The 14,021-nt window shown below is 35.1% G+C and overlaps 3 protein-coding genes across 3 annotated transcripts; all 3 read left to right on the forward strand.

Moving 5' to 3' along the window:
• Positions 1-942: 942 nt before the first annotated feature.
• Positions 943-4,268, forward strand: LOC115888315 (serine-rich adhesin for platelets-like). The gene has a single exon (XM_030908000.1). The coding sequence runs from the start codon at positions 943-945 to the stop codon at positions 3,796-3,798; it is 2,856 nt and encodes a 951-aa protein (XP_030763860.1). The 3' UTR covers positions 3,799-4,268.
• On the forward strand, positions 3,960-7,713 carry LOC115888316 (enolase-phosphatase E1-like). Its single transcript, XM_030908001.1, has 4 exons — positions 3,960-3,963; positions 4,008-4,308; positions 4,385-6,731; positions 6,787-7,713. The coding sequence occupies exons 1-4, from the start codon at positions 3,960-3,962 to the stop codon at positions 7,711-7,713; spliced, it is 3,579 nt and encodes a 1,192-aa protein (XP_030763861.1).
• A 147-nt stretch (positions 7,714-7,860) lies between these two features.
• On the forward strand, positions 7,861-14,018 carry LOC115888317 (trichohyalin-like; the record flags this gene model as incomplete). Its single annotated transcript, XM_030908003.1, is given in 5 exon segments — positions 7,861-11,107; positions 11,109-11,603; positions 11,705-11,797; positions 11,853-12,950; positions 13,968-14,018. Coding segments are annotated over 5 exon segments (4,984 nt in total), but the record flags the coding sequence as incomplete, so codon positions are not given.
• Positions 14,019-14,021: the final 3 nt, after the last annotated feature.

Consider the following 14,021-nt stretch of genomic DNA (forward strand, 5'->3'; position numbering starts at 1 on the left):
TCTTTTGTAAAATTCTTTCTTTTGTCTCTTCACTGGCATTCCCATGACAATTTTACTTGCACCATGTTGTTTAAAACCTCCTGTTACTGGCGTAATTGTGTGCTAATTCTTCACCTGCTTTTGTTTTAAAGGTATATGCGAAATTAGCTTCATCTTGTGGAAGTTTCTTTCCATTTTATAACCAAAGTTGTAAGATATCCAATTTTTGATGCTTGATCTTCTTCAGTAAATCCCATTTTTCCATGTGTACTTGTTGAACTGCATGCTCTGTATTGTTCTAGTAATTTCTGTTCTTCACTGAAAGGCAAAGACTCACTCTGACAACTTTGTCTCAAGGCTCACACTTTGGCTTATTGCTCTGCACTTCTCTGCTCGATTATTGTTATTTTTTTGTTCAGATACTTCTGTCATCAAATCTGTTTCTAAAATTATAACAGTTTCTTCAACTGGAGGAAGATTAGCTTCAACAATTTCTGCCACAGCTTCTTCACTCAAAGTAACCTTTTCAAATTTCATAAATTCCCTCATCATTCTGGAGTTTCAAGTTCAGCTTGTTCTTCAAATTCAGTTGCACTTGAACTAGTTTTACTAGTAGCTATACTTTCAGTTGATGCTGTGAGTGTTTTTCCAGTTTCAATAATACCTTTGCTGGTTTTTTTGGGTGTATTTCCATCCAAGAAATTAATATTAGTGTTACCAGGTTCAGGAAGAGGCTCATCATTTAATTCTTCTATATCAGGAATTAGATCAAATATTGATAGAACAGTTTTAAATTCATTTTATGAGTGAATTAATTTTTTAAATAAAAAAAAAAAAAAAAATTGTTTTGTTTTTTAATTCCTTTCAACATTATACGGTTACACTTCATAATATTCTATACATTATCATTGTTCAATTTTTGGTAGGTTAGTTGAAACAAAAGAATCTGCTACAGAAAAGAAAATGACAACACCTTCTCATCACGAATCAGCAAGAACTACCGAGCAAAGAACTTCAACAGCATCTTCTGAATCTAAAGAATCTGAAATGCATAAGAACAAGCCAACTAGTGTTAGTAGTACAACATCTACAACGCTTTCTTCAACACAAACAGAAAATTTAACTGAAACCACAACACATAATGGTAAAACTGTTCTATCAATATTTGATCTAATTCCTGATATAGAAGAATTAAATGATGAGCCTCTTCCTGAACCTGGTAACACTAATATTAATTTCTTGGATGAAATTACAAAAGAAACCCAGTTTACTACACCCAAAAAAACCAGCAAAGGTATTATTGAAACTGGAAAAACACTCACAGCATCAACTGAAAGTATAGCTACTAGTAAAACTAGTTCAAGTACAACTGAATTTGAAGAACAAGCTGAACTTGAAACTCCAGAATCTGATGAGGAATTTATTATGAAATTTGAAAAGGTTACTTTGAGTGAAGAAGCTGTGGCAGAAATTGTTGAAGCTAATCTTCCTCCAGTTGAAGAAACTGTTTCTTTAGAAACAGATTTGATGACAGAAGTATCTGAACAAAAAAATAACAACCAATCGACAGAAAGTGCAGAAGCAGCAAGCCCAGAAATATTAGAACATGAGACAAAGTTGTCAAGTCTTTTCAGTGAAGAACAAGAAAGTACTAGAGCAATACATGAGCATACGAAAAGTTCAACAGAAAATACACATGGAAAAACATCACAAGGATTTACTGAAGAAGATCAAGCATCAAAAATTGAATATCTTACAACTTTAGGGTATAAAATAGAAGAAACTTCACAAGAATCAATAATTTCGCATATACATACCCCTAAAACAAAAGCGAGTGAAGAATTAGCACACAGTACGCCAGTAACGGAAGGTATTTTTAAACAACATGGTACAGAATCTAAAGAAGTATTGTCATCAGAATATGAAGTAGAAAGAAGAACAAAAGAGAAAGAAATTTTACATACATTAATACCAAACTTTTATAGCGTTAAGCAAAAATTTACTGCACCATTAGGAAAAGAAATTTCCCATACATTTATGGGAGAAAATACAGAAGAAATTTTAAAAGAAAAGACTCAAACTATTGAAAAAGAAATGACCGAATTTGAAGAAACGTCTACCATAACAACACAATTTACAGAAGCTGAAAAGTTTAATACCCCAAAATACAATGTAACAGATGTATTTGAAAAATCATGGCAAGAAACAATTACTCTTAGAAAAGCCACAGAACAGAGTACTGAAAATTATATAGCATCTAAGGAAGAAGGGCATTCAATCGAATCTGAAGAAACCTTCGGTAAAACAACAGAATCAGAAATTTCTCACACAGAAGTTGAGGGAGAGGCTAAAGCTTCATCAACGGAACATATTTCTGAGCAGTCAGTTCGTACAGAACCTGAAGAATTAGAACATACACTTTACAGAACAGGATTATCAACTGAATATATGTTTGAGCATTCGATTCATACAGTGCCTGAAGAAATAGATCATACAGTATTTAAGGAAAAAGAGCATTCAGTCGAAACAGAATCTGAAGAAACTTTAAGTGTAGCTTATGAGTCAGAAATTCCTCAGACAGAATTTGAAGAGAAGACTCAAGGAATATCAACTGAACATATGTTAGAGCATTCGGTACACACAGTGCCTGAAGAAATAAAACATACAGTATCTAAGGAAGAAGAGCATTCAGTCGAAACAGAGACTGAAGAAACCTTAAGTGTAGCTTCTGAGACAGAAATTCCTCAGACAGAACCTGAAGAAATAGAGCATACAGGATATAAGGAAGAAGAGCATTCAGTCGAAACAGAGACTGAAGAAACCGTAAGTGTAGCTTCTGAGGCAGAAATTCCTCAGACAAAACCTGAAGAAATAGAACATACAGTATCTAAGGAAGCAGAGCATTCAGTCGAAACAGAGTCTGAAGAAACTTTAAGTAAAGCTTCTGAGACAGAAATTCCCCAGAGAGTACCGGAAGAAATAGAACATACAGTATCTGAGGAAGAAGAGTATTCAGTCGAAACAGAGACTGAAGAAACCTTAAGTGTAGCTTCTGAGTCAGAAATTCCTCAGACAGTACCGGAAGAAATAGAACATACAGTATCTAAGGAAGAAGAGCATTCAGTAGAAACAGAGACTGAAGAAACCTTAAGTATAGCTTCTGAGTCAGAAATTCCTCAGACAGTACCGGAAGAAATAGAACATACAGTATCTAAGGAAGAAGAGCATTCAGTCGAAACAGAATCTGATGAAACTTTAATTGTAGCTTATGAGTCAGAAATTCCTCAGACAGAATTTGAAGAGAAGACTCAAGGAATATCAACTGAACATATGTTAGAGCATTCGGTACACACAGTGCCTGAAGAAATAAAACATACAGTATCTAAGGAAGAAGAGCATTCAGTCGAAACAGAGACTGAAGAAACCTTAAGGGTAGCTTCTGAGACAGAAATTCCTCAGACAGAACCTGAAGAAATAGAGCATACAGTATCTAAGGAAGAAGAGTATTCAGTCGAAACAGAGACTGAAGAAACCGTAAGTGTAGCTTCTGAGTCAGAAATTCCTCAGACAAAACCTGAAGAAATAGAACATACAGTATCTAAGGAAGAAGAGCATTCAGTCGAAACAGAGACTGAAGAAACCTTAAGGGTAGCTTCTGAGACAGAAATTCCCCAGACAGTACCGGAAGAAATAGAACATACATTATCTGAGGAAGAAGAGTATTCAGTCGAAACAGAGACTGAAGAAACCTTAAGTGTAGCTTATGAGTCAAAAAATTCCTCAGACAGTACCGGAAGAAATAGAACATACAGTATCTAACGAAGAAGAGCATTCAGTCGAAACAGAGTCTGAAGAAACTTTAAGTGAAGCTTCTGAGACAGAAATTCCCCAGACAGTACCGGAAGAAACAGAACATACGGTATCTAAGGAAGAAGAGCATTCAGTCGAAACAGAGACTGAAGAAACCTTAAGTGTAGCTTATGAGTCAAAAATTCCTCAGACAGTACCGGAAGAAATAGAACATACAGTATCTAAGGAAGAAGAGCATTCAGTCGAAACAGAGACTGAAGAAACTTTAAGTGAAGCTTCTGAGACAGAAATTCCTCAGACAGTACCGCAAAAAATAGAACATACGGTATCTAAAGAAGAAGAGCATTCAGTCGAAACAGAGACTGAAGAAACCTTAACTCTAGCTTCTGAGTCAGAAATTCCTCAGATAGTACCGGAAGAAATAGAACATACAGTATCTAAGGAAGAAGAGCATTCAGTCGAAACAGAGTCTAAAGGAACTTTAAGTGTAGCGTCTGAATCAGAGAAATTCCTCAGACAGTACCGGAAGAAATAGAACATACAGTATCTAAGGAAGAAGAGCATTCAGTCGAAACAGAGACTGAAAAACTTTAAGTGAAGCTTCTGAGACAAAAATTCCTCAGACAGTACCGGAAGAAATAGAACATACAGTATCTAAGGAAGAAGAGCATTCAGTCGAAACAGAGACTGAAGAAACCTTAAGTGTAGATTCTGAGTTAGAAATTCCTCAGACAGTACCGGAAGAAATAGAACATACAGTATCTAAGGAAGAAGAGCATTCAGTCGAAACAGAGTCTGAAGAAACTTTAAGTGAAGCTTCTGAGACAGAAATTCCTCAGACAGTACCGGAAGAAATAGAACATACAGTATCTAAGGAAGAAGAGCATTCAGTCGAAACAGAGTCTGAAGGAACTTTAAGTGAAGCTTCTGAGACAGAAATTCCTCAGACAGTACCGGAAGAAATAGAACATACAGTATCTAAGGAAGAAGAGCATTCAGTCGAAACAGAGACTGAAGAAACCTTAAGTGTAGCTTCTGAGTCAGAAATTCCTCAGACAGTACCTGAAGAAAAAGAACATACAGTATCTAAGGAAGAAGAGCATTCAGTCGAAACAGAGTCTGAAGAAACTTTAAGTGAAACTTCTGAGACAAAAATTCCTCAGACAGTACCGGAAGAAATAGAACATACAGTATCTAAGGAAGAAGAGCATTCAGTCGAAACAAAGACTGAAGAAACCTTAAGTGTAGCTTCTGAGTTAGAAATTCCTCAGACAGTACCGGAAGAAATAGAACATACAGTATCTAAGGAAGAAGAGCATTTAGTCGAAACAGAGACTGAAGAAACCTTGAGTGTAGCTTCTGAGTCAGAAATTCCTCAGACAGTACCGGAAGAAACAGAACATACAGTATCTAAGGAAGAAGAGCATTCAGTCGAAACAGAGTCTGAAGAAACTTTAAGTGTAGCTTCTGAGTCAGAAATTCCTGAGACAGTACCGGAAGAAACAGAGCATACAGTATCTAAGGAAGAAGAGCATTCAGTCGAAACAGAGACTGAAGAAACCTTAAGTGTAGCTTCTGAGTCAGAAATTCCTCAGACAGTACCGGAAGAAACAGAACATACAGTATCTAAGGAAGAAGAGCATTCAGTCGAAACAGGGACTGAAGAAACCTTAAGTGTAGCTTCTGAGTCAGAAATTCCTCAGACAGTACCGGAAGAAACAGAACATACAGTATCTAAGGAAGAAGAGCATTCAGTCGAAACAGAGACTGAAAAAACTTTAAGTGAAGCTTCTGAGACAAAAATTCCTCAGACAGTACCGGAAGAAATAGAACATACAGTATCTAAGGAAGAAGAGCATTCAGTCGAAACAAAGACTGAAGAAACCTTAAGTGTAGCTTCTGAGTCAGAAATTCCTCAGACAGTACCGGAAGAAACAGAACATAAAGTATCTAAGGAAGAAGAGCATTCAGTCGAAACAGAGACTGAAAAAACTTTAAGTGAAGCTTCTGAGACAAAAATTCCTCAGACAGTACCGGAAGAAATAGAACATACAGTATCTAAGGAAGAAGAGCATTCAGTCGAAACAGAGACTGAAGAAACCTTAAGTGTAGCGTCTGAGTTAGAAATTCCTCAGACAGTACCGGAAGAAATAGAACATACAGTATCTAAGGAAGAAGAGCATTCAGTCGAAACAGAGTCTGAAGAAACTTTAAGTGAAGCTTCTGAGACAGAAATTCCCCAGACAGTACCGGAAGAAATAGAACATACAGTATCTAAGGAAGAAGAGCATTCAGTCGAAACAGAGACTGAAGAAACCTTAAGTGTAGCTTATGAGTCAAAAATTCCTCAGACAGTACCGGAAGAAATAGAACATACGGTATCTAAGGAAGAAGAGCATTCAGTCGAAACAGAGACTGAAGAAACCTTAACTCTAGCTTCTGAGTCAGAAATTCCTCAGATAGTACCGGAAGAAATAGAACATACAGTATCTAAGGAAGAAGAGCATTCAGTCGAAACAGAGTCTAAAGGAACTTTAAGTGTAGCGTCTGAGTCAGAAATTCCTCAGACAGTACCGGAAGAAATAGAACATACAGTATCTAAGGAAGAAGAGCATTCAGTCGAAACAGAGACTGAAAAAACTTTAAGTGAAGCTTCTGAGACAAAAATTCCTCAGACAGTACCGGAAGAAATAGAACATACAGTATCTAAGGAAGAAGAGCATTCAGTCGAAACAGAGACTGAAGAAACCTTAAGTGTAGCTTCTGAGTTAGAAATTCCTCAGACAGTACCGGAAGAAATAGAACATACAGTATCTAAGGAAGAAGAGCATTCAGTCGAAACAGAGACTGAAGAAACCTTGAGTGTAGCTTCTGAGTCAGAAATTCTTCAGACAGTACCGGAAGAAACAGAACATACGGTATCTAAGGAAGAAGAGCATTCAGTCGAAACAGAGTCTGAAGAAACTTTATGTAGCTTCTGAGTCAGAAATTCCTCAGACAGTACCGGAAGAAACAGAGCATACAGTATCTAAGGAAGAAGAGCATTCAGTCGAAACAGAGACTGAAGAAACCTTAAGTGTAGCTTCTGAGTCAGAAATTCCTCAGACAGTACTGGAAGAAACAGAACATACAGTATCCAAGGAAGAAGAGCATTCAGTCGAAACAGGGACTGAAGAAACCTTAAGTGTAGCTTCTGAGTCAGAAATTCCTCAGACAATACCGGAAGAAACAGAACATACAGTATCTAAGGAAGAAGAGCATTCAGTCGAAACAGAGACTGAAGAAACTTTAAGTGAAGCTTCTGAGACAAAAATTCCTCAGACAAAACCTGAAGAGAGAGAACATACAGTATCTAAGGAAGAAGAGCATTCAGTTGAAACAGAGTCTGAAGAAATCTTAGTTGAAGCTTCTGTGTCAGAAATTCCTGAAACAGAATTTGAAGAGAAGACTGGAGGATTAGAAACATCAAAACCAGAAGACAAAATTGAATTATTTACACCAGTAAAATACTCAAAAACCACTGCAAAAACTAGAGTAACTTCAGAAAAAGATGAGGGTTTATTAGTCAATGCAGATAGATTCCTGGACTTTCAATCAACTCCATGTGAGTTTTGTGATTTTACTACATCAGAAGCTTCTGTCGCTCAAACTAAACACTCATCTAAACAAATCTCCAATCATAGGTCGACTTTAACAAGTTATCTACAGACACCTAGTAAACCTCCTCATACAAAAGTGAGCCATCACACAACTACAGCAGAAGATTTAACTCCAAAAGCTGGGTTTGGTATAGAGCTGCCTGAATCAGAAACAACTCCATGTGAATACTGTAAGGATGACAAGCAGCTACCAGGAACTACTGAAGTTTCTGTCCCTAAAAATAAGCATTATACTAAAATATACAGTCTGTTACTAAAAAAGTAAACCTATATCAGAATCAGTAGAACGCACAAAATTAGAAAAAAGGAACTACAGGCACTTCTAAAAAAACAGGACAAAAGAATATGCGAGCACTACAAAAGAGATTACTAAAGCAGAATATGGAGTAGAAACTGAATCATATAAATCATAACAGAAGAAACGGAAGAGGAAAGTAGTGAACACACTGAACAAACATTGCAATACAAATCAGTGCCAGCAATACACCAAAAAGAAACTGAATTACGGGAATCAATACAGCAAACAACTTCAGAGGAAGAAACTAAATTGGAATCAGAAACCACAGAGTCTGAAATATCTATTTCAGAAACCGAGATTACTGAAAGTACTGAAAATACAATTACAGAATCATCAGAATATAAAACAGAAATCGCAGAAAAATCAGTTACTACAGTAGAATCTGAAGAAGGAACATGGAGGCATGAAGAAGTAACTCAGGGAGAAGAATTGACAGAAAAGGTTGAGGAAACAGAGGAGGAAACTATCGAGGAACATAGTTTTGCTTCTTCAGAGGGAGAATCCAAAGAAACTACTAAAGGTGAAAATACAAATATAGAAAATATTGGAACATCTACACAAGAGCAGGAAGCTACTTTAGAAGCATCTGCTGAAAAGACGAATGTATCGTTTTCCACTAAACCGGAAAGTGCTGAAGAAGAAAGTACTCTTCTGCTTACAGAAGAATATTCTTCGTCACTTACAGAAGAAGAATCTGAAAAAACATCTGAGGAATCTTCTGTATTCGAAGCAACAATAGAAACATCAGAAGAAGAGTTAAAATCAAGGCTGGAGACTACTGAGTTGGAAACTGAGACTGAAGAGCAAATAGAATTTCAGTCAACTGAAGAAGCAGTTTCTAGAGAATCGGTGCTTGAAGAAACTGAAGAAGCTTCAGAAGAGACAACCGAACCGAAAGAGGCTGTAGAGAGTGAAATAACAATAGCTCACGAACATGAATCAAGCTCAGAGATATCAGTTGAAGAAGAAACTAAGCCTCGCGAGTTACTAGCCGAAGAAATAGAATCAGTAACTGAAGTTGCAGAATCTGCAGAATCAAATACTCCTGAAGAACAATTCAGGAAATTTCCAACAGAAGGACATATTTCTCAAGAATTCGAACACAAGAAACCTGAGAAACCTTTAGAAGAAACTACAGAAACAATTCCTGAAATAGAAATTGAACTACTAACGTTAGAAGAAGGAATGGTTGAATCAGCTGAAACAGAATCTGAAGAAGAGAATATAGAGACTACTGAATCAGAAGCTATGGATACAGAAGTTGAGTCAATAGAAATAAAATCTAAAGAAACTTTAGAAACAACTACAGAATCTGGAGCTCTTGAAACAGAAATTATGGAGTCTTTAGAAGGCTTATCAACAGAAGAACATATTGTTGAGCATTCAATTGAAACAGAATCTGAAGAATCTTTAGGGGAGACTACGGAAATAGAAGAAAGTGTAGAGACAGAAATATCCGTAGAAAAAGAATCTGTTGAAACCGAACTAGAAAAGTTATCAACAAAGGAAAATATTTCTGAAGAAATAGAGCATACAGAATCACAAGAAGAAGAGCAGTCAATTGAAACAGAGTCTGAAATAATTTTAGGGGAGACTATTGAATCAGAAGCTCATGAAACACAGTCTGAAGAAATTTTACAGGAGACTACTGAATCGGAAGCTCATGAAACAGAGTCTAAAGAAACATCAGGGGAAACTAGTGAATCAGAAGCTCATGAAACACAGTCTAAAGAAACTTTAGAGGAGACTACTGAATCGGAAGGTCATGAAACAGGGTCTAAAGAAACTCTAGGGGGAACTATTGAATCAGAAGCTCATGAAACACAGTCTAAAGAAATTCTAGAGGAGACCACTGAATCGGAAGGTCATAAAACAGAGTCTAAAGAAACTATTGAATCAGAAGCTCATGAAACACAGTCTAAAAAATTTTTAGAGGAGACTACTGAATCGGAAGCTCATGAAACAGAGTCTAAAGAAACTTTAGGGGAAACTAGTGAATCAGAAGCTCATGAAACACAGTCTAAAGAAATTTTAGAAGAAACTACTGAATCGGAAGGTCATGAAACAGAGTCAAAAGAAACTTTAGAGGAAACTTTTGAATCAGAAGGTCATGAAACACAGTCTAAAGAAACTTTAGAGAAGACTACTGAATCGGAAGGTCATGAAACAGAATCTAAAGAAACTTTAGGGGAAACTATTGAATCAGAAGCTCATAAAACACAGTCTAAAGAAATTTTAGAGGTGACTACTGAATCGGAAGCTCCTGAAACAGAGTCTACAGAAACTTTAGGGGAAACTATTGAATCAGAAGCTCATGAAACAGAGTCTAAAGAAATTCTAAAGGAGACTACTGAATCGGAAGCTCCTGAAACAGAGTCTACAGAAACTTTAGGGGAAACTATTGAATCAGAAGCTCATGAAACACAGTCTGAAGAAAATTTAGAGGAGACTACAGAATCGGAAGCTCATGAAACAGAGTCTAAAGAAACTCTAGAGGTAACTATTGAATCAGAAGCTCATGAAACACAGTCTAAAGAAATTTTAGAGGAGACTACTGAATCGGAAGCTCATGAAACAGAGTCTAAAGAAACTCTAGGGGAAACTGTTGAATCAGAAGCTCATGAAACACAGTCTAAAGAAATTTTAGAGGAGACTACTGAATCGGAAGCTCATGAAACAGAGTCTAAAGAAACTCTAGGAAAAACTATTGAATCAGAAGGTCATGAAACGCAGTCTAAAGAAACTTTAGAGGAAACTGCTGAGTCAGAATCTAGTGAGACAGAAATTGAGAAAAATCTTGAGGATTTATCAACAAAAGAGGAGTCAGTAGAAACAGAATCTCAGGAATCTTTAGAAAAAACTACTGAAACAGAAATTAAGGAAGAATTAGAAGGTTTATCGACAAAAGAATATATCTCTGAATATTCAGTTGAAACAGAATATGAAGAAACTTTAGGAAAAACTACAGAAACAGCAGAGAGTGTAGAAACAGAAAAAAATATTTCTGAGGAATTAGAACATACAGAATCTGGGGAAGAAGAACAGTCAATTGAAACAGAATCTGAAAAAACCTTAGGTGAATCTCTTGAATCAGAAGCTCCTCAGACAGAATTTGAAGAAAAAACTGAAGCTTCGTCAACGGAACACATTCTTGAGCATTCAGTTCATACAGAGCTTGAAGAATTAGAACATACAGCATCTAAAGAAGAAGAGCATTCAATTGAAACAGAATCTGAAGAAATCTTAGGCGAAACCACTGAATCCGAAGCTCCTGAGACAGGAGTTGAAGAAACACCTGAAAATGTATCAATAGAGGAAGATATTTCTGAGCAATCAATTGAAACTGAGCCTGAAGAACCTTTTAAAGGAAACTACTGAAACAGCAGAGAGTGTAGAAAGAGAAAAAAATATTTCTGAAGAATTGAAACATACAACATCTAAGGAAGAAATGCATAGAGTTGAAACAGAATCTGAAGAAACTTCTGAATCTGGAGGTGTAGAAATTGAAACTATTAGCACAACAGAAACTGAAGAACCAATAGAAGGTATATCTACAGAAGAAGTCGAATTGCAAATTTTAAGCAAAGAAAAATTAGGAAAACTCTTCGAAGGCCACACATTACTACCAGACGCTGAAGAAATGCCGACAGAACACTTAGAAACTATAAACGAAATACACCTCCATACAGACTACGTAAAAGGTATCAGTCATCAACTAAACGAAACATTTGATGAAGACATTGATACAACAAGCATAGCTGATACAGAAATCACCCAGGCAACAGATGAAGAAATTCTTAAATCGATCACAGAAGAAATATCAGCCAGTAGAACTTCGAAGTTGACAATTGAATCAGGTAAGGTTCTAAAATTACAGGTAACTAATTATATCTGTCATGATTATATTTTTTTGACAAGTTTGTATACCTACATGTTTACAAATGTATTTTTTATATAGAATCTAATGAACTAATGACAGAACCTGAAGAGACTCCTCATTCAAATGAAAAAAATATTGCTGAAGAAACAGAATCTGAAGAAAGCCATACAGGTACAAATAAATATTATGAAAATTACTTGTTATTAATATTATTTATATTTTTTAGAAATTGTACATGAAAAGACTGTTAGTGAAGAGTCTATAAATGAAGAAGAAGAAGAGAATATTGAAAAAGAATTAAAAACAGAAGTTTCTGAACATAAACACTTAAAACCTGAAACAAATAAACAAGTGGAAGAAGAAGAACATGCTTCTGAAGAAATTTCCGTTGCTCTGGAACATACAACAATTATCGAAAAACCTATTGAACATACAAACGAAGAAGAAATTATATCGACAAAAGTTGAAGAGCTTGGGGACTTTGGATCTGAAACTACACCGTGTGAATTTTGTGATAAAGATACTAAGGAGCATGAAGAAAAAACAGCTGAAGCAAAACATGTTTCTGAAGAAGAAACTGAAGAACACAGAACAACCGAAAATGTATCAGAAGAAGAAGAAAAATCTTCTGTTGTACATTCATCCACAGTTGAAGAGGAAACAGAGGGTTCTGAAGAAAAAGAAGAATCTACGTTAACAGCTGAAGAAATATCTCAAGAAGTAGAAGAAGAAGAAGAAGAGGGGGTTCATAAAATTAAAACTACTGAAAAGTTTCCTTACACTCACGGGCCTCCGTTATCAAGTAGCATCGAAGAAGAAGAAGAATCTGCTAGTGAAGGAACAGCAAAACCTTTACTTATAATTATAAACAATTCGGGAAAAAAACTGGCAAAACTTAATGAAACTATGCTTGAAAGTGTCCTAAAGAAACCTGTTTCCGATTTCAAATTAGAATACCTGGATATCGGCGCAGATAACTTAAGTTCTTCAACTGAAAAGAACAAAGAATTCATTGATATAGCTCACGAGGCTTGCAAAAAAACTGATTACGAAGAGGGAAACAATTGTTTTTGCGATGTAAAGAGTTTCCTGGATGAAATATCGAAGAAGGTCAATCAGAAAGAGCCTGTAAAACCTTCAGGGAGTTATTGTAATAAATTCTTGAGGCTTACTCATGGACTAAATTTAGAAAACTCTACCGAACCCACTACCTTGAGACATCGAAGAAGTTTGTTTTATTTGGACAGCTTGAAGAAAAAAGAGGACCAAGTTGAACATAAGAATATGGAGGGGCTTTTTGGAGATTATTCCTTGAATTTGACCGGTAAGTTTTGTTGGCCTAATTTAAATTTTGATAAAAAAAACAATGAAGATTTCAGGGTAGAGTAAATACCATTGTATCATTTGTTTCGAGGTCTACAAAAAAATGTTAAATATAAAAGTTATAGGGAAGGTTAAGATACACATTTTAAAATTATTATAGAGTATACAGGCTGTCTCAAAAAAGTTTGGCGGATATAACATATGTTTTTTTAAATGCAACACCCTATTTTTTATTTTATTTTTAGTTTCCGCGTAAAATTCTATAACTTTTTTGTATAAAATGTTATTTCCCTAAAAGTAATAGTTTTCGTGATATTTCAATTTGTTTAAACAAATGTTAGATTGTCATTGATGCCATTATTTCTGAAGTTGGACTACTAAAATTTGGTATGAGAGTTTTATAGAGACGAAGAAAAAGATATATGTAAAAATATTTTGTTTAGATGCTACAGGGTGTATAAAATATATTTATAAATTTCAATTATTTAAAATTAAATACACCGAAGAATTTTGTAAAATCTATCAGAAAAAATGATAATATATAGGGTGTGTCATTTAAAAAATTTGATATTTTTTAATTTTAAAAATTAGAAATTCATATATATATTTTTAAAACTAAAATACCTTTACATAAATATATATTTTACTTCATCTCTATAAAACTCTCTTACCAAATTTTAGTAGTCCAATACTTCAGAAACAATGGCATCACTGACAATTTTTTGCCACACTGAAATCTAACATTAAAAAATTAAAATATTCCAAAAACTATAAATTTTAGGTATATAACATTATATACAAAAAAGTTATAGAACTTTACGCAGAATCTAAAATTAAAATAAAAACAGGGTGTTGCATTTAAAAAAACACCCTGTACACTCTATAATAATTTTAAAATGTGTATCTTAGCCTTCCCTATAACTTTTATATTAAAATTTTTTTTGTAAACCTTGAAACAAAAGAGATAATGGATTTTATTCTATCGTTGACTCACCCTGTACTGTTATTTTATTTGTAGATGTGAGTATGTTCAGTTTGCCTGGCGACACTGTAAAAATTCCTTGTGAATCAC

This window comes from Sitophilus oryzae, unplaced genomic scaffold, assembly GCF_002938485.1.
Source record: "Sitophilus oryzae breed Bouriz unplaced genomic scaffold, Soryzae_2.0 scaffold_72_pilon_pilon, whole genome shotgun sequence".
Lineage (NCBI taxonomy): Eukaryota > Metazoa > Arthropoda > Insecta > Coleoptera > Curculionidae > Sitophilus > Sitophilus oryzae.